We start from the raw sequence: 27,627 nt of genomic DNA, 5'->3' as shown, positions 1-27,627 counted from the left end.
TCAAATAAGCATTTTGCAAAAATGTTCCTAGTCTGTGGCTTTTTATTCTCACAACAGTGTTTTTAACAAAAGTTTTTAATTTTAATGAGGTTTAGCTTTTCAGTATTTTCTTCATGGGTTATGCTGTTTGTATTATATCTAAAAAGTTATCAGTAAATCCAAGGTCACCTAGATTTTCTCTTAGATCTTCTAGGATTTTTATCATTTTGTATTTTACATCTAAGTCTATGTTCTAATTTGAGTTAAGTTTTGCAAAAAGTGTAAGGTTTATGTCTAAAATCTCTGTGTATGTGTCCATTTGTTTTATGACAACATTTGTTGATTTGTTGAAAAGACTATCTTTTCTCCAGTGAATATAGCCTTTGGTTCTTTGTCAAAGATCAGTTGACTCTATTTATGTGGGTCTGTTTTTGCTCTCTATATTGTTCCACTGATCTATTTGTCTGTTATTTTGCTAATGCCACACTGTCTTGATTATTGAAGTTTTGTATTAAGTCTCAAAGTTGCATCGTGTCAATCTTCTAGTTTTGTGTTTTCCTTCCATATTGTGTTGGCTATTCTGGTTTTTTTTTTTTAACCTTCTCATATAAACTTTAGAATCAGATTGTTAATATTCACAAAATAATTTGCTGGGATTTTGATTGGGATTGCATTGAATCTATAGATCCAGCTAAGAAGAATTGACATTGTAACAGTATTGAGCCTTCCTATTCATGAACATGGAATATCTCACCAATTTAGTTTTATCCTTTGTGATGCCTTTCATCAGTTTTGTAGCTTTCCTCCTATAGACCTTGTACATATTTTTTTGTTTGTTTGTTTTGTTTTTTTTTTTGTTTTGTTTTTGTTTTTTTGAGACGGAGTTTCGCCCTTGTTACCCAGGCTGGAGTGCAATGGCGCAATCTCGGCTCACCGCAACCTCCGCCTCCTGGGGTCAGGCAATTCTCCTGCCTCAGCCTCCTGAGTAGCTGGGATTACAGGCACGCACCACCATGCCCAGCTAATTTTTTGTATTTTTGGTAGAGACGGGGTTTCACCATGTTGACCAGGATGGTCTCGATCTCTCGACCTCGTGATCCACCCGCCTTGGCCTCCCAAAGTGCTGGGATTACAGGCTTGAGCCACTGCGCCCAGCAACCTTGTACATATTTTGTTAGATTTATACCTAAGTCTTTGATTTTTTTAATACTAATATAATTGGTAGTTTGTTTTTAATTTCAAGTTCCAATGATTCATTTGTTCATTGCTGCTGTATAGGATAGCAGTTGACCTTGTATCTTGAAACCTTACTATAATTACTTAATAGTTACCAGAGTTTTTTTGTTGATTCTTTGGGATTAGACAATGATGTCGTCTGCCAACAAACATGGTTTTATTTCTTCAAATTGGTATACCTTTTATTTACTTTTGGTGGGGGGATTCAGATTGCATTAGCTAGGACTTCCAATATGATGTCAAAAAGGATTAGTAAGAGGGGGCTTCCTTGCCTTGTTCCTGATCTTAGGGGGAAAGTATCTGTTTTCTCACCATTGAGTATGATGTTAGCTGCAGGTATTTCTTATTTCTGTTTTCCGGAAGAGACATTCTCCTGGTACAATTTCTTCCTCAAATGTTTGGTAAAATTTAGTGAAACCATCTGGACCCAGTTCTTTCTGTTTTAGGAGATTATTAATGATTGCTCCAATTTAATAGATATAGGCCTATTCATATTATTTGTCTCTTGTGTAAATTATAATAAACTGTGCTTTCAAGGAGAGTTAGTCCATTGTATCTAGGTTTTTAAATTTGTAGGCATATGTTGTTCATAGTATTCCCTTATTATCCTGTTGGTGTCCATGAGATCAGTAGTGATGGTCCCCCTTTCTTGTCTGGTATTAGTAATTTGTGTCTTCTCTCTCTCTCTCTCTTTTTTTTTTTTTTTTTGAGACGGAGTTTCGCTCTTGTTACCCAGGCTGGAGTGCAATGGCGCGATCTCGGCTCACCGCAACCTCCGCCTCCTGGGTTCAGGCAATTCTCCTGCCTCAGCCTCCTGAGTAGCTGGGATTACAGGCACGTGCCACCATGCCCAGCTAATTTTTTGTATTTTTAGTAGAGACGGGGTTTCACCATGTTGACCAGGATGGTCTCGATCTCTCGACCTCGTGATCCACCCGCCTCGGCCTCCCAAAGTGCTGGGATTACAAGCTTGAGCCACCGTGCCCGGCCATCTTCTCTCTTTTTATGTGGTTGGGCTACCTAAATATTTATTGTTTATTGATCTTTCAAAGTTTTTGATTTTATTGATTTTTCTCTATTGATAATTTCCTGTTTTTAATTTCATTGGTTTCTGCTCATTTTTTTCTTTCTTCTGCTTACTTTGGTTGTAATTTGTTCTTTTTCTTTTTTCTTAAATGGTAGAAGCTTAAATTACAGATTTTAGATCTTTCATCTTTTCTTTTTTTTTTCTTTTTTTAGGCGGAGTTTCGCTTTTGTTACCCAGGCTGGAGTGCAATGGCGCAATCTCAACTCACCACAACCTCCACCTCCTGGGTTCAGGCAATTCTCCTGCCTCAGCCTCCTGAGTAGCTGGGATCACAGGCACGCGCCACCATGCCCAGCTAATTTTTTTTTTATATTTTTAGTAGAGACGGGGTTTCACCTTGTTGACCAGGATGGTCTCGATCTCTTGACCTTGTGATCCACCCGCCTCGGCCTCCCAAAGTCCTGGGATTACAGGCGTGAGCCACCGCGCCCGGCCCCATCTTTTCTTATATATGAATTCAGTACTATAAATTTCCCTCTAAGTAGTGCTTTCATTACATTTCACAAATTTTGAGAAGTCATGTTTTCATTTTCATTTAATCCAAAATATTTTTAAATCTTTTGAGACATATTCTTTGAGCTATGTGTTATTTAAAAATATATTGTTTAATCTGTCAGTTTTATAGGATTTTCCAGTTATCTTTTTATTACTGATTTCTAGTTTAGTTCTCCTATAGTCTGAAAGCATAATTTGTATGATTTCTTTTCTTTTGTATTTGTTTTTTGTTTTTGTTTTTGAAACAGAGTTTCGCTCTTGTTACCCAGGCTGGAGTGCAATGGCGCAATCTCAGCTCACCGCAACCTCCGCCTCCTGGGTTCAAGCAATTCTCCTGCCTCAGCCTCCTGAGTAGCTGGGATTACAGGCACGCGCCACCATGCCCAGCTAATGTTTTGTATTTTTAGTAGAGACGGGGTTTCACCATGTTGACCAGGATGGTCTCGATCTCTTGACCTCGTGATCCACCCGCCTCGGCCTCCCAGAGTGCTGGGATTACAGGCTTGAGCCACCACGCCTGGCCCTTTTGTATTTGTTACATTGTGTTTTGTGGCCCAGAATGTGGTCTGTCTTGGACTGGGCTGTTTTCAAGGAGAAAGTTGCCAAGGGTATATATAGGGCCCAGACAGTTTATCTTAATCTTCAGATTAAACGCTTCTCTCTCTTAGCCCTGGCATACTATTGGGCCAGTCTCTTATACAAGGACATCTCTCTATAAGCTGTTAATTACAGAGCTGTTTATGCTGATATAAGTAGTGTAACTGTAAATGAAATACATACAGAGATTGGAGTAGATGACTGACATAATTTTAAAGGCCATTTATTAGACACTTAGTATTTGCCATCACTATTTATTTATTTATTTATTTGCAAGGTGGTCGGGCTCTGTCACCCAGGTTGTAACTGTAGATGAAATACACACTAAGATTGGAGTAGATGACAGACATAATTTTAAAGGCCATTTATTAGACACTTAGTATTTGTCGTCACTATTTATTTATTTACTTACTTACTTACAAGATGGTATGGCTCTGTCACCCAGGCTGTAGTGCAGTGGTGCAATCTCAGCTCACTGCAACCTCCGCCTTCTAGACTGAAGCCATCCCATCTCTGCTTCCCAGGTAGCTGGGACTACAGGTACATGCCATCACACCTGGCTAATTTTTGTATTTATTTAATTTTAAAATTTTTTTAGAGATGGGGTTTCACCATGATGGCCAGGCTGGTCTTGAACTCCTGACCTCAGGTGATCCACCCACCTCAGCCTCCCAAAGTGCTGGGATTACAGGCGTGAGCCACCGCGCCCAGCCTTTTTTTGTTTTGTTTTTTAAGACAGAATCTCGCTCTGTGTCCCAGGCTCAACTCTAGTGGTGCGATCTCAGCTCATTGAAGCCTCTTCCTCCTGGGTGCAAGCGATTCTCATGCCTCAGCCTCTCAAGTAACAGGGACTACAGGCATGCATCACTACTATGCCTTGGTAATTTTTGTATTTTTAGTAGAGGTGGTATTTCACCCTGTTGGTCAGGCTGGTCTCAAACTCTTGACCTCAAGAGATCTGCCTGTCTTGGCCTGCCAAAGTGCTGGGGTTACAGGTGTGAGCCATTGCACCCAGCCTTTTTTTTTTTTTTTTTTTTTTTGGAGATAGAGTCTCACTCTGTCCAGGCTGGTCTCGAACTACTGGGATTATGGTGTGAGCCACCACGCCTGACCACTTTACATTTGTTATCTCAGGAAGTTCTTCTAACAATCCTGTAAGTTGTAGGTACTACTATACCCTTTTTTACAGATAAGAAAACTGAGGTTCAGAGAGATTTATACAAATCACAGTATAGTAGATAATGACAGGAAGTGTCAAAATCTAGTCAAGTTGATTTTGAAGCCTGTATTCTCTAAAACAAACAAAAAAACAAGCTGTGAGATCCCATTGGCAGACATGGAAAATTGAAGTTGTAATGCTGTGCCTTGGATTAGTTTCTTTCCATGATTATAATAGCATCACTGGTTAGCAGCAGACATTCTGGTAGTGATGCTAAGAGCACCTATCTTGGAGTTAAAATGTAGGATATGTTTATCTAGCTTAGCATTTCTCAACTAGGAATGATTTTTATCCCCAGGAGTCATTTGGCAGTGTCTGGAGACATTTTTGGTTGCCTCAACTAGGAATGGGGTGCTACTGGCATCTAGTGGGTGGAGGCCAGGGATGCTAAATGTTCTACAATGCAAGCTCTTCAAATAAAGAATTGTCTGTCCTAAAATTTCAGTAGTGCAGAGGTTGAGAAACTCTTGAGTCTAGCTTGTTCCATTCTGTTATTACTACATGGGAGAACCTTAAAGCCTTAGAAATCCCTCAGTAGTCTGTCAGGATTTGGTTTCTGAGGCTAAGTGCTTCGTTTGTAAATACTTTCTAGCTCAGTCCATTAACCTCCTCTGGCACATTTCCTATGCCTTCACCTTAGTGGCCAGAGGCCTACTAAATGGTTGGGGTTGTTTTAATAACATCAGGCTTTTTCTTCCTGATGTTTCCAAGAGACAGGCTCAGTTGGCCTACAATTCTTGCAGAAAAGAACCTGGTGACAGTACTCTGATCTGTTGCCGGTGTCGTTAGCTCCCTAATCTGTATTTATATGGCACAAAAAAAGACTCTCCCTGGTACCAGGCTTCATTCCTCTTCAGCACCCTGACACCGTTGACAGAGAACACCTCCCCAGTCTCTTCTACACAGTGCAACTCTTCGTGTTTATTTTATTGCACAACTGTTCTCCAGAAGACATTTCTTGAGACATGAACAGTACAGGATGCCTCTGGACCCGGGAGTTGGGAGTCTTGGTAGTTTGTGTTCCCATTTGCAGATCCACAGTACTCAAAAAGAATCTGGTATTATTCTTTAACTGTTTTCCTGTTTGTAATTCTCTTCCCTTCCCCCAGAATAACCTCTTACAATATGAAGTTTGTTTCTTCAATTTATTTTCTACCCTCTCTTAGCAACTAGCATTTTTTAAATTATGTGCTGAGAAAATCAACTTACCTTCTACCATTTGGGGTTATATGCTTTTCTGTTAAAAGCTGGAGGAAATGATAAGGAACTAAAGTAATTTGAGAGAGACTAGTGGTCAAAGAGGTGTGTCAACCATCTTGATAAGCAAGCCCAGGAAACAATTTGGAAGCTCAGTAGAATTGAGCCTGGATCAGAATGAAATGGAATAATTCCTTTCAGGGAAGTGGTAGATCTTGTAACTAAAAAGTGATTTTCATTATCAAAAGGCATAAAAAAATCAAGAAAGTTCCTTTTAATAAAGTCCTTCAGGTATCTTGCCCTCCTCATGACCCAAAAGTTCAGCTAAAGTCAGATACCATTATTAAATGGGAATTTCTGTGAAGGTTAAAGCAAGGGTATATATTTACCTCATTTGAATGATACGCCATAGGGACCTCAAATAGAGATTTCAGATTAGTGGACTCACTGGCAGCACCCCCAAGTGCTGTCGTTCTCAGGCCTTAGGGAGATCATGTCTGGGACTATGTTTTTGAATTGGCAAGATTTTAAAGGATATCTTGTTTTGGGGGTATCCATTTATTTAGAAGAGTTTGTTTTAACCTTTATTATTGCCCCCCTAAGGAACATTTTTAGACATTTTTTCCCTAATTGTCTCCCCTCCCATGAAATTTTAGTATCACAGATACAATGTGTATCTATTTATATGCTCTGATGCTTTGGAGGGGAACAAATGATTGCACTAAGGTTTTAAAAAAAATTTTTTTTGCCCCCATGAACCAATTTTTAACCTCATGGGGGTGATATTCCCCATGTTGAAAATACATGGTCTAGAAGTATCATCATTTTGGAAATGAACTGTTATTTGTACTTTTCCTTACAAATTGAAAATGGGACAAGGGCAAGACTATCAATAAATGAATGCTGAAAAAATTAGTCTTCTGACACAGTGGCCAGCAGCAACTGGAAAAGAGTGAAGAGAGTACTTTCCCCATATTTCTTGGCTTATATGGAAGTTTTCTCTTTGAATCATTCTTGATCATTTGAGGAAAGAATAGGGCAACACCAGGAGTAGCAGTGCAATAAATGCCGCCCTCTAAAAGAATAAAACTGCAGTTCACAAGATGCTTCTGCAGTGATATGCAGAGGAGGAAGACTAAGTGATACTGAAGAATCTAGGTATGAAATTGTCCATTGTTGCAAGGCTGGTAAGCTCTAACAAGTTCAGTTTCTCAAGGTAAGGCTTTGATTTATAGCTGAAAGTACCATTTAGGTTACCTAGCATATAAGAATGTTCTATTCTTCCAAGAGGGTTTGACTCTGTCTGATCAGGAGGAGGGTGGTTGTGTATGAAATGCACCTCAGAAGGAGGAGGAGGAAATGACATGTTCATGTACATGAAATACAACTGCAAATTAAAGTGTCACCCTGTTAAAAAAAATCCATTTTTTATTTAATTGGTTACCAAGGAAAAAAAATGTCACACAGAAGAGTATATCTCAGAGAAAGTTTAAACCCTGAGATGTTACAAGCAAATGTGGATTCAAGGAGGTTCTTAGGGGGTAGGTATTATAAAAGATGGCCTTAATAAAAATATTCTGATGCTGCAAAGCAAGGCTCATAAATTTTTATTGTGTTACATGCCAGGGGTCCAGAAGAGATGAACAAATATTACCTCATTTGTTTTTTACTGTCTCTTTCTATCCAGTCAGCTGTATAGCAGTTGTCTCTTCCCTGGAGGAAGCCTGTTTTTGAGATGTCCTCTTAGGAAGAAGGTGATAAAGGAGGAGATACTTTGTCTGAAAGAGTGCTGCTTACTATCTAGACATCCAGGGACTGAAATGCTACTGGCTTTCCTGGGTTAATGGTGTCTTCCCATTTTTCATTTTTTCTTTTCCCACATTTTTGGGAAAATTCACCTGTCTCTTTAGCTGTCAAGCCTAGCAGACCGTGTATGTACAGTACCTGGCACGTTGTTGGAACTAAATAAATGTTAAGTAACAATGGGAGGAGCTGATGAATGGGATTATATTTCCACATTGAATTGTTCCCTGATAAACATGCCTGGTTTTTCTTTGAGACAAAGACTTGCCAGGTGGGACTCATTAGCTTTCTTCAGCCCTGGTCTAGTTTTTCCTCTTCTCTCTCCCCTGCTAATCCCAGTTTTGTTTTATGTTTTGCAGTGGAAAGTGGATAAATAATATAACGTGCTATCTTTGACTTCTTCCTCATCAGGAGCAGTGATCGGTGATGGACAGTCCGCCGTGGCCAGTAACATTGCCAATACTACCTACCGGCTCCAGTGGTGGGACTTCACTAAGTTTGACCTCCCTGAAATCAGTAATGGTAAGTCAATGTCAAATGAGGGTATTAGTTGGAGGAGTTATATTTACTGGTGAGCCAGAACTCAAAAATTCATGGATCACTGGGTTTTTTTGTCATCCCATTGAGTGGTTATATCTTCTTTTTTGAGACAGAGTCTTGCTCTGTCGCCCACTCTGGGCTAGGGTGCAGTGGCATGATCTTAGCTCACTGTAACCATCGCCTCTTGGGTTCAAACGATTCTCCTGCCTCAGCCTCACAAGTAGCTAGGATTACAGGTGCATGTTACCATGGCTGGCTAACTCTTGTATTTTTAGTACAAACAGCGTTTTACCATGTTGGCCAGGCTGGTCTTGAACTCCTGACCTCAAGTGATATGCCTGTCTTGGCCTCCCGCAGTGCTGAGATTATAGGTGTGAGCTACCACGCCCAGCCTATAACTCCCAATTAAGCAATTCAGCAAACATGTCTTGCACCCACCCTCAACAGCAAACAATGTGAAGTACTGAAATAGATACAAAACAAAGGTTTCTCTGCTCTGAAGAGTTTGTGGGCTAGTAGTTCACTGGCCAAAACCTAAAGTTTAGGTGGAACTAAAAAGAGGAGAAAGAAAAGGGAGTGTAGGATCCAAGAGCTAAACCTTGTGACCCTTTAGGAAAGACTATGGTGATGTTAATTATTCCAGATCTTAATGGACTTAAGTGTATGGTGTGGTTGATATCTGATTTACAAACATGGCTGTTTGTTTCCTTGCTTCTAGTGAAGTCTACAGTCTACATCCCAGTTGTTCTTTTGGAATCACAACATTTTAAACCTCTTATTTCACTTTCTATCTCGTAAAGGGCCTTCTCTTACACATTCTTTTTTTTTTTTTTTTTTTTTTTTTTTTGAGACGGAGTTTTGCTCTTGTTACCCAGGCTGGAGTGCAATGGCGCAATCTCGGCTCACCGCAACCTCCGCCTCCTGGGCTCAGGCAATTCTCCTGCCTCAGCCTCCTAAGTAGCTGGGATTACAGGCATGCGCCACCACGCCCAGCTAGTTTTTTGTATTTTTAGTAGAGACGGGGTTTCACCATGTTGACCAGGATGGTCTCGATCTCTCGACCTCGTGATCCACCCGCCTCGGCCTCCCAAAGTGCTGGGATTACAGGCTTGAGCCACCGCGCCCGGCCTCTTACACATTCTTAAGTGTGATGATGGTTCCCCCTCTGCTGGACAGCTTCTGGTGATAGACCACACTGACAAGGTGGCCTGACCATCACTGCTAAATTTGTGTTAAAATATTCTTTCGGGCTGGGTGCAGTGGCTCACACCTATAATCCCAACCCTTTGGGAAGCCAAGGTGGGTAGATTGCCTGAGAGCAGGAGTTCTCAACCAGCCTGGGCAACACGGTGAAACCCTAGTCTCTACTAAAATACAAAAAAAAAATCAGCTGGGTGTGGTGGTGTGCGCCTGTAGTCCCAGCTACTCAGGAGGCTGAGGCAGAAGAATCGCTTGAACCCAGGAGGTGGAGGTTGCAGTGAGCAGAGATCATACCACTGCACTCCAGCCTGGGCGACAGAGTGAGACTCCGTCTCAAAAATAAAAAATTTATTTTGGCAGCTCACACCTGTAATCCCAGCACTTTAGGAGGCCGAGTTGGGAGGATCACATGATCCCAGAAGTTCACGATTAACCTGGCCAACATGGTGAAACCTCATCTCTGCTAAAAAATATAAAAATTAGCTGAGCGTGGTGACGCTAACCTGTAATTCCAGCTACTTGGGTGGCTGAGACACAAGAATCACTCAAACCTGTGTGGCAGAGGTTGCAGTGAGCCAAGATCATATCACTGCACTTCAGCCTGGGTGACAGAGTGACACCCTGTCTTAAAAAAAAAAAAAACAAAACACACAGTTAATTGGGCATGGTCACGTATACCTGTAGTCCCAGCTACTTGGGAGGCTGAGGTGGGAGGATCACCTGAGCCTAGGAGGTTGGGACTGCTGTGAGCCAAGATCACACCATTGCACTACAGCCTTGGCAACAAAGCAAGACCTTGTCTTTTAAAAAAAAAAAAAAAAAAGTTCTTTTTTCACACTGAGCCACCATTTCCCTTGTTGTCACTTCCTCCCATTGGTCCTAGTTCTGTCTCCGAATCTCTATAGTATAAATCTCATGATGATGTTTTCAAGTGACAGTCCTCCAACTATTTAAGCTAAACTTCCATTTTCCATTAAACCTTTGTTGAAAGGTCAAACCTCCTTAGATTCCTTTCACTGATTTCCAAGTCCTTGACAGTTCTGCTCATCTTAACTTTTAACTTTCAGTGGAAGGGGGCAGAACAGATTAGAAAACTCTAGATGTGAGCTGTCGAATACAAAGTACAGTGGTGCTTCCGACACTGTTCACTCTATGACACCCTGTAGTTTCAGCAGTTTTTTCAGAAGCCACTCTTGAATTTTTAGTCACTTAAAATTTCTTGATAATTGGTATTAAACCAGGACTCAACCATCCTGTACTTGTACAGCTTGATCTTTTAATAATGAAAACATTTGTATTTGTTTCTATTCAATTTTTTCTTACTGTCAACTGTAGTTTCTTGTTCCTGCCACTGATCATCTATTTGAACTTTGTTTTAGTCCCTCTTTCTTTCTTTCTTTCTTTCTTTTTTTTTTTCTTTTTTTTTTTTTTTTTTTGTAAAGACAGGGTTTCACCATGTTGGCCAGGCTGGTCTCAAACTCCTCAACCTCAAGTGATTCACCTGACTTAGCCTCTCAAAGTGCTGGGATTACAGGTGTGAGCCACCACACCCGGCCTAGTCCCTCTTTCTCAATATTCCATTGTTTAATTCAACAAACATACTCTTCTGTCTTCCTTCAGATTGTTAGCAGAAAGTAGTGAACCAGGCAGGGCATTACACCAACCCTTGTGGTATGTTCCTGTGGACTTCCTCTGTATTAATACTGGTTTATGAATTAGCACTCTGGGCTTGGTTGTTCATATTTGAAGTCAACATTTTTCTATCTTGTCTGTATGATATTACAAGACTTTGCCATTTGCCTTAAAATAATTAAGATATTCTCTGTCTATGGCGTTTCCTGATATGCCAGTCTTGGTATCTTTATTGGACAAGGAAAATCAGGTTAATTTTTCATGTTCGGTCTCAGTGAAACTTCAGTAGCAATCATCCATTTCTAAGTGCTTATAGCCCACATGTCCAGTAATTCATTTGTTAACTCTGCTGGGAATCAACCACAGTCCACCTTTTCCCTTACCGAAAATGAAGTTTGTTTATTCATCTCTAGCTTTCTAGACCGTAATTTATTTAAAGTTATATTATTTTGTTATTTTGTCACTTTGTTTCTTTGTCATCTGAAATTGATATTACTGTTCAAAAAATTTAACATTATAAAAGAATAACACAGTAAGGAGCCCCCCAGTCCTACCAGTCTTCCTGGTGTGTAACCACTGTTAGCAGTTCCTTGTATATCTTTTCAAAAATACTATATGTATATACAAAGAAATACAAATATGTGTTTTTCTGCGTTTTATTTAACCAAAATGGTAGCATGCTGTATGTACTTGTCTATACTTTTTGCATTTTTTCTTTGCAATGGAGCTCAGTGATCTTTTCAGATCAGTACATAAATAACTTATTTGTTCTTTTTTATGACTGCCTAGTATTCCGTTGTAGGAATGTACCATAATTTTCTAAGTAGTCTACTATTAAAGGACTTTTAAGTCGCTTTCAATCTTTTGCTCTGCAAACTGTGCTGCAGTTTATTGTTTTGCACATAAGCAGGTATATCTCTAGGATACATTCCTAGAAATAGAATTGCAGGGAGGAAGAGTGTGCATTTGTAATGTTGGTAGTTATTACCTACCACACTCTATACAGCTTGTGCCAAATTATTATTCCACTTGCAGTTCATGAGAATGCCTGATTTCATAAACTCTTGCTAATAGAATGTGCTGTCAAATTTTTTAATATTTGCAAATCTGATAAAGTAAAAAAAAAAAAGCAGTATATGGGTATTTTAAATTTGTATTTTTCATGTTAGAAAGAAGGTTGCATGCCTCTTCATATGCACGGCCATTTGTGTTCTCTTCTCTTGACCTGTCCATGTGCTTTACCAGTTTTTCTATTGTGTGACTGGGCTTTTCCTTAGCAATTTTACAAGAGTTCTTTATAAATCAGAAAATTTACTTATAATAGGAGTTTCCTACTTGTCATTCGAGTTTTGACTTTGCTGAAGGTTATTTTTGTCATAGAACTTATTTTAAGTAGTCACAATTATACAACTTTCCTTTTATGGTGCCTTGGTTTTGTGTCATCATTAGGGAGATCATTTAGAACTTTTATATTTTAGTTTTTTAATAGTTAAGTCTTTGCTTCACTGGGAAATTCGGTCCCAAGGTATGATCCAACTTTCCCCCCATATGGGTACTCACTTGTCCCAACTAATGAATAATCCATTTGTCTCCATTGATTTGGGATGTCATCTTTGTCATGCTATTAATTTCTTTTCTGTATTTAGATATATTTCTGGACTCTCTGTTCTGTTCTAGTGATCTGATTATTCATGTGAAAGTTCCACATGAGTTTAATCTTTGAGGTTTTATGTTTTATTTTACTTATTATTATTTTTAGGCACAGGGTCTTGCTCAGTTGCCCAGGCTGGAGTACAGTGGTGCCATCATATCTCACTGTAACTTCAAACTCCTGAGTTCAAACGACGACCCTCCTGCCTCAGCCTCCTGAGTAACTGGGCCTGCAGGCACATGCCCCCATGCCTAGCTGATTTTTGATTTTTTTTTTTTTTTTTTTTGAGACGGAGTTTCACTCTTGTTGCCCAGGCTGGAGTGCAATGGCGCGATCTCGGCTCACCGCAACCTCCGCCTCCTGGGTTCAGGCAATTCTCCTGCCTCAGCCTCCTGAGTAGCTGGGATTACAGGCACACGCCACCATGCCCAGCTAATTTTTAGTATTTTTAGTAGAGACGGGGTTTCACCATGTTGACCAGGATGGTCTCGATCTCTTGACCTCGTGATCCACCCGCCTTGGCCTCCCAAAGTGCTGGGATTACAGGCTTGAGCCACCGCGCCCAGCCTGATTTTTTTTTTTTTTAAATAGAGATGGGATCTTGCTGTGTTGCCCAGGCTGGTCTCAAGCCCCTGACCTCAAGTGATTGTTCTGCTTTGGCCTCACATAGTGCTAGGATTACACATGTGAGCCCAGCCTGATTCTGAGTTTTACTCATGGGTTCAGCAACCACCAAGTTGATTTATGTGAATTGCATTTAACCTTTTCCTGGAGCTAGGCTTAAAGATCTTGTCTTCTGCTTCTCTCACTTGGAATATGAGATTAATGAATTACTATCTGTAAAGTGTTTCAAAGTTTATGAATAAGGCGTCATGCATAGATAATTTTGAAATTGCTTTCCTGAAAAAAGTGGCACATTAGATTCACTATGATTTTTCAGAGTAAACTTCTACTGGGTGAATGGAATTGGTCACTAGGCTGTTCTGTCAGAATAGGCCTTAAGAAACCCGGTGGATGAGTGGTGTGGGGCAGGCCAGACCACAGGGGATATAGTGCCTTCAGGGAGTATTTATGGGTCATCTGGAGCTCTGTACAGGTCTTATTCTGAAATCCAAGGGGCTCAGAGATAGCCAAGAGGAAATTTTTCTGCTGATAAAGCCCCCTTGGGTTTTCCAAATCGGTATCTAATGCATTTGCAAAAGCACTGCAACTGCTAATCGCTCCCATGGCCTTATCTGGCCAGCCGGCAACAGGCTACAAATCGATCTTTGTACAAGGTGTTTGTTTATAATTTATGGAGCTGATAGGAAGGCAGAGCCATCTGCTCCTCCAGGCATCAGTATTTCTAACCCCTCCCATTCCCTGCTAGGGCATTTTCACTTGGAAATCATTTCTAATTGGGAGGAGATTACATTGCAGAGTCTGGAACATGGCTTCCTGCTGTCTCCTGCATTGTTTTTTCTCCCTCTGGAGCTGCCCCCTGAAGTTCTTGAGCAGTTTTGATTTGAAAATCCTTTCTTTCCTAACCTTTATTTCCATTCTTGACTGCCCAGCTAACTACCCATCATTTTTTTCCAATATGTGTTTTGCCTTTAAGTGAAAGCCAGTTGTTGGAGATACATCTTAGGGACTAAGGATTATTTGATGAGGTAGCATTTCTCAAGTGTAGTCCCTGTCCGGCAACATCAGAGACACCTGGGCATTTGTTAGAAATGCCAATTCTCAGTCCCCCTCCCAGCATTCTGTATTTTAATAAGCCTTCCTGGTGATTTTGATACATGTTAAAGTTTGTGTATTTCTGGGGTCATGCAGGGTGTGGAGCACAACAAAGACTACTAGTGGTGTGTAAGCTGCCAGTGTCTTCGGTTATATTTCATTTCTCCTTTTTCTCCCTACCTTACATGATGGTTGAATCCAAAAAGGCTGAGTTAGTTGTCCTTTGTCATTAGTACATTACTTTCCTGTGCCCTAAGTAAACAAGTAATTGAGATCCAAGAAATCTCTTCCTGTATGAATCAAGTCATCAAAATCTCAACCTTACAAGAGGAAGCTGCACAAGTGAATTGAAGCAGTGACACTTATGATTGTAACTGACCATTTCCTTTTCCACATGCGAAATTAATAGACAACGAGCAGCAAATGTGAGAATGAAATTGTAAACAGAACCCAGTGCAATGGAGCAAATCACTCTAGGCCTACCACATCCCATTAGGGTAGAAGTAAAACCCTGAATCATGAGCTGCAAAATTTCTGAAACTGAATATGCTACCGGCGAAGCTGTTGCAATTTTCAGCATTCTCTTTTTATTTGTCCTTTTTATGTCTCTGTGAACTCATTGCAGTAGCCAGGAAAATTTGTGAAGTTGGGTGGAGTTGGGAGAGAGCCGAATTTGGGAGATAGCTATTGACTTGGAATCGTCATCATATAATACAAATACAAGCACAGTGGCCTGGATTTGAGGCTGACAAAATGTTTTTTGTTCATATGCCCAGTTTTTCAGGGGCTTTAGAGCCAAGCTTTCCAGAAGAAAACCTTACTTGTACTCTCCTCTGTACCCCTTGTCTTCATAAGCAGTTAAATGCTTTTTCGTGTGTTGGTGATGAGTTTTGAGGATTACCGTAGCCTTCTATATGTTTGAACCAAAATATATATTAACACACATGAGGTAGATCTATGTAACAGCAAGATAGGAAAGTCTACTTTGATGACATACCCACAGTACATTTTTGAGACATTAAATGTGGATAAGATGGTAACTTTTCAAAGCTGTTTTAAAGCCCATAGAGTCCCATCTCCTTTCCTGTGTACTTTCATGTACTGTTTAATATTTATGATTTCTTTATTTTCTTTCTCTTCCTGCTTTTGGTGGTTAGAGTGTAAATCGTTAAGTTTCTTTTTATTTTTCTGAGCATTGTCAGCCTCAGAGTTAGAAAACCAAGATGGTCTCACTTCTGAAACTTCTCCCAGTTCCTTTGGTTCTGTATCCCCAACTGGATTCTTGTGTTGATCCAGAAAAGGAGAGGGATATTGCCTTTTTGCCTTTTTTTTTTTTTTTTTTTTTTTTTTGGCAAAGGGCTTGGGACCCTGTGTAAGTAGCAGACGGTCCCAGTGCTAACTAGATAAATCTAGCCTTACAGGCTAGAACAGATGGTGGGTTGGGAGTTGAGCAGTAGAAAGGCCTAATGGTGATAGCAATGAGTATTTAGATGTCATTATTTTATTAGTTAGCAAACAGAACCATCCTTGTGGTTGTTCCTCAGCTTTATGCGTAATGATGCTGTAGGTGTCAGCCCCCGAGTTGGCACAATAGCCTAATCAATGTGTTCTGATGCCTTTTTCGATATACATGGTCATCTCTGTAGCTTCATTAGCAGCACCCAGGAAAAGGAGAACAAATAGAGTTTTACAAATCACTAAGTGAGATTGCATAAGCCTGGAGGCCTCTGAAAGAACAATTCCTTGTTTTATTTTTCTTGAGGTAATTTCCTAGGGAAAGTTGCCCTTTAGGTTTTTTTTTTGGCTTACTGTAGTAGATCACCCGGACTCTGATGAGGGCAGCTGAGCTTGGCTTTTAAAAAATTACCAGGCTGCCTCTGTCAGTGGACAGCTCCTTAAAATAAGAGAAACAGTAAAAAGTTTCTTTGCTTGTGGTAGATCTGAATGAGACAAAACCTAGAGGAGCTTGGTCTGTTTGAATGTGTTGTGCCATTCTGCCTGGGGCCATGATGTGGCCACTCTTGTTCTATGCTCACATCAAGGGTAGGCCACCACTTCCTGGGAGGGAATCATGCAGTGGGACTCGGAGAGGGATTCAAATGAAAACCGAAACAAGGCCTTTAGGCACAGTGCCAGTTAATATCTCATTGGTCCTATCATGTGGAGTGGATGCTCCTCACCGACAGACATTCCTCCACCCTCAAATCCTGCCACCTTACCAGGCTGAGCCTGCTGCCTGCCTGACACTGCACTTTGTTCTCAGTAACTGCTAAGTGTAGACTAGGGCTGCCATGGACATTGGCATAGAGCATAGTGGGAAATGAAAAGAGCCCTGGCCATCCAGCCGCAGCTGGGCTTTGTTCTTTTTCCTCTCTTGGTAGAGTTAGAGGTTAGTATTAGGAGGGAGCTGTTCCAGAAAACGGATCTTTAGATGTTCCAGTTCTCTTTCTCATAAATGAGAAAGTAAGACACAAATTTGTGAAATGACTTTCTTCTCTAAGGTCACGTAACAGGTGTTGAATAGGGTTTCTGCCCCAAGAAAGCTCTACCTGTATCACCTTTTTCTTGGAACCAGCGGGTTTGGATTTTCATTTATCTTAGTTTTGATCTCTGGGACAATAACAGCTGTTAAATGGTTCTCTAGGAATAATTTTTAATAACTTTTTCCTTATCTAATCTCTGAAGCGATGTTTCCTAAGTATGAACTAAGACTCAGCAGGTGGTTTTGGTGGTGCTGACTATCCTGTAGTTTCCTACTGAAGTGGGAGAAGAGACACATCTTACTTGCCTCCTGTGTTTTGTTCATTTGACATTTTAGTTTGAATGGGAAGGTATCCTTTAGCATTTCTAGACAAGGTTCAGGACCTTAGGAAGGCCCTTAAACTTTTGGCCCCAGAATTTTCACAGTATCAACTCCAAAGTTTCTTATCCTCTTTTCTTTCTTTGTCTGATGCAGCCTCCATGAATGTGCTGGTGCAGAATTGCAAGATCTACAATGATGCCAGCTGTGACATTTCTGCAGATGGCCAGCTCCTGGCAGCTTTCATCCCCAGCAGCCAAAGGGGCTTTCCCGATGAAGGGATCCTGGCAGTGTACTCCCTGGCCCCCCATAACCTGGGCGAAATGCTCTACACCAAGCGATTTGGTAAGGGATAGGAAGCCCAACCTAATAACAGAGGGATGCTGGTGCCTTGGCATGGTCATTCCTAGGTGAGGCATGGCTTGGGTCGGACTGCTGGTCATATACTGCCCCTACCTTCACTGGGGCACAGGCCAGAGAGAGATGGCTCTGCAGGAGTCCTGGCTACCTGGCTAGTAACGTTGCAGAAGAATCTCAGGATTAGAGTCCTACCGCATGCTCCTGTTACGATGGCCAGGAATAAATGGCACACACATGCCAAGACAGTTTGGGACTGTGTATTTCAAGCCTTCCAAAATGTGTGAGCTCTTTGATCCGGCTGTCCAACATTTAAGGAAACAATCAGAAAACTGTACAAAGATTTACATACAGCCGGGCGCGGTGGCTCAAGCCTGTAATCCCAGCACTTTGGGAGGCCGAGGCGGGTGGATCACGAGGTCGAGAGATCGAGACCATCCTGGTCAACATGGTGAAACCCCGTCTCTACTAAAAATACAAAAATTAGCTGGGCATGGTGGCGCGTGCCTGTAATCCCAGCTACTCAGGAGGCTGAGGCAGGAGAATTGCCTGAACCCAGGAGGCGGAGGTTGCGGTGAGCCGAGATCGTGCCATTGCACTCCAGCCTGGGTAACAAGAGCGAAACTCCTCCTCAAAAAAAAAAAAAAAAAAAAAAAAATTTACATACAAGGGTGTTCACAGCAGGATTACCATGCAGAAAAATGTCAAATTGTTGCCTTGAGAGTGTTTTGTTTTTGTTTTGCTGTTGTCATCTTGGGTTGAATTTAAGTAGTTTGTTGTTGTTGTTGTTGTTTTTTAAGAGTTACCTAAACAAATGATGGTGCAGTGATAGAATTGCTCCACTGGCCCTTACAATGCTCTTATAGAACAGTGTTCATAATGTATTAAATGAAAAAAGTGGGTTTCAAAATAGTAATTACAGGATGTTACCAGTTTTTAAAAATGGGTTATATGATAACAATGGCTAGCATTTATTAAGTACTTCTGTATATCAAACATATAGACAGGATCAAAGCATCTCAACAAGGGTTAGCTCAACCTAGTGTCCAGGGCTCTTGGCCAACTCAGTATGTGTATACTTTCTTATCGCACTACTCACCACAGTCCTGTGAGATAACCCCAGGATGAGCAAGTGAATATGAAGATAGGAGAAAAAGATAAGAGTGAGAGTTAAAGTTGTTTCCTTGGAATGACAAGAATACTAGGAAATATCTCTCTGTTCTGTTGGCCCTCAGGTCCTAATGCCATTTCGGTGAGCCTGTCCCCAATGGGAAGGTATGTAATGGTGGGCTTGGCCTCACGAAGGATCCTGCTGCACCCCTCCACAGAGCACATGGTGGCCCAGGTCTTCAGGCTGCAACAGGCCCATGGTGGAGAGACCTCCATGAGGGTGAGTGCCATTGCTTGTGCCTTCAACTGTATGGCAGCTCTCCTAGGCTTGGAAGGGTAATGAAGGACAGTGGTGTGATCTCCCAGCCAGGACCAGAGCTATCACACAGTCATAAGGAGTAAGGAACAGCTCCAGTCAAGCCCATCCATGACCAGCAGGCTTCATTTGTAGAAGCTCTGGGCTATCAAAGGCAGGAATTTTCTCATACCCCAGAATATGTGCTACATTCCCCAGAGGCCTGAAAATATCTTCAGATAAACTGAATACCTCCTTACCTCTGCATGAAACTTTTAATCTGGAGATGCATAAAAAACTTGGTGAAATGCTTAAAGTTTTTTTTTCTTTTCTTTTCTTTCTTTTTTTTTTTTTTTTTTTTTTTTGCGGAAACAAACTGTAAAAAGTCATAGTATGCCATGAAATGTTCTTTTCTGTGGGTTATAATTATGAGGGAAGATGAAGACTTTAGGCAGCTCCTGTATTCTTAATCATCCCATCCACTTCACCAGTGGAGAAAAGATCCTATCTAGGACCCTCTTTTGTCTGAGCTGTGTCTCTCTTGTATTGCCATAAAAGCCTTCTGGACATCCTGTGGTTTGTGGCCTTTTGGCCTCAGCCAGACTAATGTGCCTGAGTGAGCTTCCCACATCCCATGGGTGCTCATTTAGCCAGGGTTTTGTCAAGGGGAGTCAAGCATTTCAACAGTTCTCTAATTAGATAGTATTTAAGCTTTGTCTGAAGCTAAGAACTTGTGAATTCCCTTAGTACTTGGTGCAGTCTGTACCAGTTATAGTTTGATGTCCTTGTTGGTCTGTTTTTTGTCTTCTTTAGCTGTGTGGTGTATATGTGTAGTCCACCCAATTCGTTTCAGTGTAAGCTCCTTAGGGGGATATCCCTCAGGGTCCCTCATTTAGTGCTGTGCATGCAGATGGTTGTTGAATGCTTGGAATGGGAAGCATTTGTTTTAAGGATATAACTAGAGATAGAACTCATTATGTACAAAGTGATAGAAAATGGGTGGCACGGTGTGGTCCTCTCCTCTCCAGCCTCTTCTCCCTCCTGTCTTCTGCAGATATCCTCTGGCTAATGACACTGAACCACTTTGCAAGCTTCTTGAATTTGACAAAGTGCCTTCTTGCCAGGGTACCTTTACTTGGTTGCCCTCCTGTTCCCCATCTCCAACTACTTGCAAGCTTTTCACTTTCTGTGGCATCTTTCTTAATAGAACCGGTCACTCCCCCCTTGTGCTTTGATTGTACCCCTGACACACTCGTGTCAATACTTGTCACACCAAACTACAGTTATTTGTTTCTATGTCACTCTCCTCTCCTGGACTCTGAGCTCCTTGAGAGCCGAGACTGTGTCTTTTATCTTGATGAAGTCCAAGAACTTCATAGGGAACCTAACACTTAATAGAACATGAATGAATGAAAGAGAATCTTAAAAAAAAAAAAAAAAAAAAAAAAAGCATCCTCCTTATCATTTCTAGGTGGCAACTGGCAGAACCAATGATGGGTAATAACATAACATCATGTCCCACCAAGCTTCTGAGAGGGAAACAAGTCATTCTCTGCTCTTGATATCACAATGACAAAGTTCTGATCTTGAATTCAATATGGCTAGAAATATTTGACATTGGGTGAGTAGGAGAAGTCATTGTGGGGTGTTCATCAAGCCTATTTTCTTATCTAGGTATTTGAGGATAGAAGTTGAGTTTTCATTTAAATCTTCTTTTGCTTTTCTTAAGCAGACTTGGCTGGTAAAAGTACCTGGTCTCTGCTTTTCGCCACCTGGAATCCCAGTCCCAACAGCTGCTCTTCTAAACCTTCCAGCCTAATTGTGGAATAATTGTTTATAATCATTAAGAGACAGGGTCTGATTTCAGTAGCTCTGACAGACCTCTCTAGCCTCTCTTGTAAAACGGGGCTCTTGCCCAACTCCGGCACATAGCCTGCCAGTCCTAGCACAGTTCCACTTTTCCATAAGTAGCCAGAAACATCTGGCAGAAGACAACAGTTACAAAGCAGAAGCCAAGGTGGTGGGATCTGTTGTCACATATGAGGCTGGCAGCTCAGGGAATGCGGTGAGAGAACTCTGCTGAGGAGATGTGGTAATCCAGTCAGTCCATGGCTGTCCTGCTAAGGGGCTCAGGTGGCTAGGCTAGCCAGCACCTTGGTGACTGGAGCTACTGCCAGGCTGCCCAGTGAGCCTTTTTTGATTTTCAGTAGGGGTACCATCTGCCTCTAAGCACTAAGAAAGGGAGTTGAAGTACCTAGAAAGTTCTCATTTGGGAAATGTTCCTGTCACCCAAGAGACAGGATCAAGGCATCTCAACAAGGTTTAGCTCAACCTCGTGTCCACCCAGTCTGACTTTAAACCCCCATGCTACAGAAAGGTTTCTGGTTTTCCAGGTCTTTGTTGCCCCTTATGTCCAAAGGTAACCAAAGCACTCAGCAAATGTCCCTGAATTCAGTGACTGGTGGAAGGGAAGACACCAGCTTTTTTGGATAGCTGTGCTCTATCACTGTGTAAGGCAAGAAGTGAATTTTTGTCTGAGAACAGGGAGCGAGGGTTTAATGGGACAGTACAGCATCTCCCTCTTTGTACAGGTAATTATAGGTGGGTGTGTCCATCTGTAATGTCAAGCTCTGGCCACGAAGAAATGCTTTAGTGGATAATGGGCCTGTCCTAGAGCTGTGCTACCCTGAATTCCCCTTTTCTCTGGTGTTACCTCTTGGAATTCACTGTGGTAATGTACAGAAAGGCAAATGTGTTGGGCCAACAGACATTCCCAGGAGAACATCCTCCAGAGCATTGATTTATTTTAAGATGCCACTAAGTGACATCTCTCCCCAAGAGATGATCTCTGACACAATCCCATATGAAAACTCTTCTGAAAATGAATTGCTAATTGCTATTAGCCTTGATGCACTTACTCCAAGCAGTTCTGCAGACCTCTGGATCAGTGCTTCTCAAACTGTGGTTCCTGGACAACTTACATTAGAACTACATGGGGTCCTTATTAAAATACAGATCTGTGTCAAACCTAAAACCAGAATAAGAATGGGAGCCAGAGGGACCCAGGATTAGTATTTTTATAACAAGCTTTCCTTCATTTTAGGTGTCTGCCCTCAGCCTTCTCAGCAAGGCAGAATCAGTCTCAGGTCTACTTGCCATTATGGTTTTGTGCATGGTGCTTTGATTCTTTGCTAATTATGTTGCAGGCACCGTGGTGTTTGTGTTCTATTTCCTACCAAACTCAGCTTTTTGGCTGTCTTTGCCTCACCTCCCATCTTTTCTCGGCTGTTGATGCTTTCCAGGTTTCTCCCTTGAATAGCTGTATGTGCTGGAGTCTTTTCTTTATGTTGACTTATTTTAATTTTAGTCCTGATTTCTACGATCTAGGGTCCTTTTGATCTTTCCCTTCTCTGTTTACCATGTTAATCCTCCCAATTTTAATGATGGGTACATCAGGTAAGACTGGGCATATATTTTCTCCCTCCCTTCCCACTGTCCGTTTGCAATTCCTCCAGACTGGATATGCTACTCTCTATGACTCAGAGTCTTATTTTCTCTCTGATTCCCTTTTACTTGAGCCAGAGAGGGCTTTTTGTTAATTTTTGTTTTGTTTTTAGGTTAGGCTTTTAGAGGCTGCTGAGCTGAAGTTTTTCTGAATTCTCAAAACACTAAACTGCCTGTGTTCCCTCTCAGCTTTCATTTTCTAATTGGAACCAGGCACAATATTGTAACAGAGAACTGCAATTAATTTTCTAAAATAGTGGCAACTTGCACAGTACAATAACTTTGGTTGTAACCAAGTGAAAGCATAATAACAAAAATACAGCATTACTTCTGAAACCAGAAAGAGTCATATATCACATTGTTCTTCTAGTTTGTGTCTCAGTAAGTGCTGTGTTACTTAGGAATAGGGGCAGAAGCCTGCAACTGGGCAAGGAGGTTCAGGGACATGAGGGCAATGCTAGAGCATTTTAAGCTAGAAAGAAGAATACGGGTTTGTGCTTTCAACACAGAAGTTAACATGGACCACCCCCACCTCCCAATAAGTGGAGATTGTAGGCACATAAGTGGTTTAGTAAGAAGTGAAAAAGATTCTCATTGCCTAATCCCTGCAGGTCCTGGAGGCACTAGAACTTGAATCTCACCGGGAGTAGTTTGCTTTTCTCTCGGGTCATTTTATTGACAGAAGGGATGACTAAGGACACCTTCATTTGACTTGGATTGGGGAGGAAGCTCTGGAATAGCAAGCGGTTAAGCTCCCTTTTTTCCCTGGAAGAGTGTTGTGGTCTTTAAGGGAAAGCCTTCAATACCTAAGGGTCAATTTTATTGAAAGCTTTTTCTTTGTGGCTGTGTGGTAAAACAGTAGCCAAGGTTGAGTGTTACTCAGACAGATCAATAGTTTGTAGGACACATTGGAAAGAAAGTATCCATCTGTCTCACTCTCCTCCTCTTCCCCTCTCCCTTCCCCTTCTTCTCTCTTAGGTGTCTGTCCTCAGCCTCCTCTTCTTGACCTAAGAGTTTTGTGGGTTGGTAGTGGACTATCCCTTTATAACCCTTCTCCCTCTAGAGTGCTAGCAATACATATCTCCCTTACCCTCAACAGGTTCCAGGCATCAGGGAAGGAAAGCAGATTTATTACCTTTTTTGGAGGGTGAGGGGGGAGTCTCTGTCACCCAGGCAGGAGTGCAGTGGCACAGCCTCAGCTCACTGCAACCTCTGCCTCCCGGGTTCAAGTGATTCTCCTGCCTCAGCTTCCCAAGTAATTGGGTCTACAGGTGCCTGCTGCCACTCCTGGCTAATTTTTGTATTTTTAGTAGAGACAGGGTTTCACCATGTTGGCCAGACTGGTCTCAAACTCCTGACCTCAGGTGATCCGCCTGCCTTGGCCTCTGAAAGTGCTGGGATTACAGGCATGAGCCACTGTGCTTGGCCTGTTAACCATTTTGTATAGACCTACAGCCTACCCAAATCCAATTGTGCAGCAGTTCTCAATGTGTGCTCCCAGGGGACCACATCAGCATCACCAGGGAACTTATTAGAAATGCAGATTTTCAGCCCCACTTGAGATCTGCTGAGTCAGAAAGTCTGGAGGCGAGGCCCAGCCATGTATGTTTTAACAAGCCTTCTGGATGACTCTGCGCACTACGATTCCATCTAGACCTCTCCTGTCAATAGATCTTTGTCCTTTCCGTTTTTATTCTCACTCTATCTCTTACTGTCTCTGAAAAGAAACATTAGGTGGCTTGTTTTCTTTTATATCATTTGGTAGCAATCCTTACAGAGACTAATGATGGCTAATGATGATGATGATGATTATTATTATTATTTTAAGTTTATTAAAATGAACCATAGAGGTTGGGGCACGGTAGCTCATGCCTGTAATCCCAGCACTCTGGAAGGCCGAGGTGGGTGGATCACCTGAGTTCAGGAGTTCGAGACCAGCTCGGCCAACATGATGAAACCCTGTCTCTGCTAAAAATACAAAAATTAGGCCGGGCGCGGTGGCTCAAGCCTGTAATTCCAGCACTTTGGGAGGCCGAGGCGGGTGGATCACGAGGTCAAGAGATCGAGACCATCCTGGTCAACATGGTGAAACTCCGTCTCTACTAAAAATACTAAAAATTAGCTGGGCATGGTGGCGTGTGCCTGTAATCCCGGCTACTCAGGAGGCTGAGGTAGGAGAATTGCCTGAACCCAGAAGGCAGAGGTTGCGGTGAGCCGAGATTGCGCCATTGCACTCCAGCCTGGGTAACAAGAGCGAAACTCCATCTAAAAAAAAAAAAAAATACAAAAATTAGCTGGGCATGGTGGCGGGTGCCTGTAATCCCAACTACTCAGGAGGCTGGGGCAGGAGAATCACTTGAACCCGGGAGGTGGAGGTTGTAGTGATCTGAGATAATGCCATTGCACTCCAGCCTGGGCGATGAGAGCAAAACGCCATCTCAAAAAAAAAAAAAAAGTGAACCATAGAAAAAACTTGGGATCCAGACTGCCCAGATTAGTGGTAACTATATGGCTTAGATCCTGGGTCAGGATGGGTGCCCAGTGCTGTCAGCACTGACCAGAATTTATATAATTTCACAAATACAGGCTCTTTTGACTTGTCCCAGCTTTATTCTTCAATCTACAATCTTTATTATGACTCTCTCCTTCCCTGCCCTTGAATTGAACTTATGGTATCATCCTGATCATCTGTACTTCCCCAGAGTCTAAAAGTTTGATTTCCAAAAGTGACCTAGAATTCTAGTTCAATCCAGAGTGTTCTCTAGAACTGTAAGGAAACTGAGCCTTTCCATAATCTTGTCTGGATTTGGGGGTGGCAAATACCAAAAATAATGATATTTTATTTTTGTGTCCTGGAAGGGTACTATTTCTTCAAGGGGAGATTGGGATAAAAGGGAGACAGCTTTGTTGTCAGAAATGATTTACTCCTTCCTAAGATTTTGTCCTCGTTAATTTTCTTAAAGCTGCCTGTCAGTTGATTAAAAGCTGCTTCCGCTGCAATTATCTTGAAGTTGACTTCTGAGATGTGGCACAAAGCATCTAGCCTCAAAAAGTTCTTTTCTTCAGAACATTGTAGGAAAGGGGGGAAGGGGTATAGGAGAAGTAAGAGGTGTCTCTGGTGCGATTTGTCAGAGAAGGGGGGGCAAGATAAAAAATTAAAAATAACACTAGAACTGCAGTCAAAGCCGTTCATTTAGGAGAATTTTTCCATGACAGATTCACCAACTCTGACAGTGTCTTTCCTCTGTGGCCTCTTAGTAGAGTGCAGTCTATGCTGCATTTTATTCTTTTCACTCAAAAAAAACTGTATTGAGCCCCTATCTAGGAATATAGCAGTGAACAAAATGGCCTTAGTCCCTTCCTCCGTATTGCATCCATGTGCATTGCCTGACTTCTGGTCTTCTCACTGCCATCTCCCCAGCCCTCACTGTGCTTAGCTTCAGGAGGCACGCAGCATGTGCTTCCTAAGTGTGTGTTACTTTGAAATCTCATGTTCCCTGGGTTTCTCTACGTATCCACACATGTGCACCCTGCTACCACCACTGTCACTGTGATAGCCCATTCCTCAGTAAGCCCTAATTGAATCAAGGTACTAATGAGATGATCCTGAAAATAGGGAGCGTCTTACTCATTCCCACAATTCTAAGCCAAATTCTAAGAGTTTTTCCAGGTTCTAATTCCAGCACTGAGACATGGTGAGAGGTTCCCAGTAGAAAATTTAAAAAGTGAAGGCAAAACATTCTATTTTTTCAAGAATTGGTAGGAAAATCAATGTTTATATTTGTAAAAGCTGACAGTATTTGATTTAATCCCTGCCCTGAACAGAGAGATACTGCTTCTTACACACACACACACACACACACACACACACACACACACACACAGCAAAACATATAGAAACATCTTCTTGTCTAAGGTGAATCTCTAAAACTCATTAGACCATTTCCTTTGAGATGTAGAAACCCACATTTGTTCAAGAACTTTTATTCTGCTCTGTGTTCAGAGATGTGGAAACCAGAGTAATTGTTTTCTCTTTATTTTATTTTTATTTTTGAGATAGGAGTCTCACTCTGTCTCCCAGGCTGGAGTGCAGTGGTGTGATTTCTGCTCGCTGCAGCCCTGCCACCTGGGTTCAAGCAATTGTCCTTCCTCAGCCTCCTGAGGAGTTGGGATTACAGGTACCTGCCACCTGGCTAATTTTTATAATTTTAGTAGAGATGGGGTTTCACCATCTTGGCCAGGCTGGTCTTGAACTCCTGACCTCATGATCCACCCACCTTGGCCTCCCAAAGTGCTGGCCATGCCCGACCTATTTATTTAATGTTTTTATTTTTTATTTTTAAAATTTTAAAATTTAAAAATTTTTTTATTTTTATTTTTTATTTAAAGAAACAGGATCTTACCTAGGCTGGAGTGCAGTGGCACAATCATAGCTCACTGTAAATTTCAGTAACTGGGCTCAAGCAATCTTCCCACCTCAGCCTCCCGAGTAGCTAGGATTATAGCTGTGCAACACAATGTCTGGCTATTTATTTATTTGGTAGAGATGCAGATCCTGCTAGGTTGGTCTTGAACTCCTGGCTTCAAGTGATCTTCCCATCTCGACCATCCAAAGTGCTGGGACTACAGGCAGAAGCCACCATGTCCAGCCAGTATAATTTCTGGGAATTCTAGAATCTGTGAGTGCCTCAGTATTTCTTTTAGCATAGAAGTAGATCCCCTCAGCTGAAGTAATCTCTGTTCTTTGACCCTAATAACCAGGGGTGGCCTTTGGAAAGCAGTGGACCAACTGAAAAATAAAAAGCTTGTCCTCTGACTGCCGTTGGGGTCTCTTTGAGGAACAAATGAATAAGACAAAGTTATAGGAGTCAGCAAATCATAGGAGGTTGCCTAGAAATGCCTTGAAGGTAGTACATTGCCAATAGTAACAAAGGGCAACAAATTTGAAAAAGTTAAAAAAAAAAAAAAAAAAAAAAAAAAAAAGACCTGTTTGCTGTTTGCCCTTTTTTTTTCTGCTGGGAGAGAGCTTTGGTTTGGATGCGTGCAATCTAGGCAGATTTGTTCCTGCTTAAACTGAGTGAAAGGGGGAGAGTGAGATGACTTGGTATTTTGATTTTTAAAAAATTTTCAGACAAAGCTATGATTTTGGTTTTTAAATAATCACTTTAAAAATTGAGTGCACTGCCTGTGAGTTAGCTCTGCTCCCCCA

The 27,627-nt window shown here is 41.6% G+C and overlaps 1 protein-coding gene across 8 annotated transcripts in view; it reads left to right on the top strand.

Moving 5' to 3' along the window:
• The window catches only part of AMBRA1 (autophagy and beclin 1 regulator 1), a 173,739-nt gene that overhangs the window by 118,223 nt on the left and 27,889 nt on the right, over nt 1-27,627 (top strand). For all 8 annotated transcript variants that reach the window (XM_039470930.2, XM_010333970.2, XM_010333964.2 and 5 more), the window contains 3 exons: nt 8,025-8,135; nt 17,309-17,497; nt 18,745-18,899. In XM_039470930.2, coding sequence (XP_039326864.1) covers nt 8,025-8,135; nt 17,309-17,497; nt 18,745-18,899 — 455 coding nt within the window. The remainder of the gene's footprint in view (nt 1-8,024; nt 8,136-17,308; nt 17,498-18,744; nt 18,900-27,627) is intronic.

The sequence above is a fragment of the Saimiri boliviensis genome, chromosome 6, assembly GCF_048565385.1.
Source record: "Saimiri boliviensis isolate mSaiBol1 chromosome 6, mSaiBol1.pri, whole genome shotgun sequence".
NCBI lineage: Eukaryota > Metazoa > Chordata > Mammalia > Primates > Cebidae > Saimiri > Saimiri boliviensis.
This window is presented reverse-complemented; position numbering and strand designations above follow the sequence as displayed.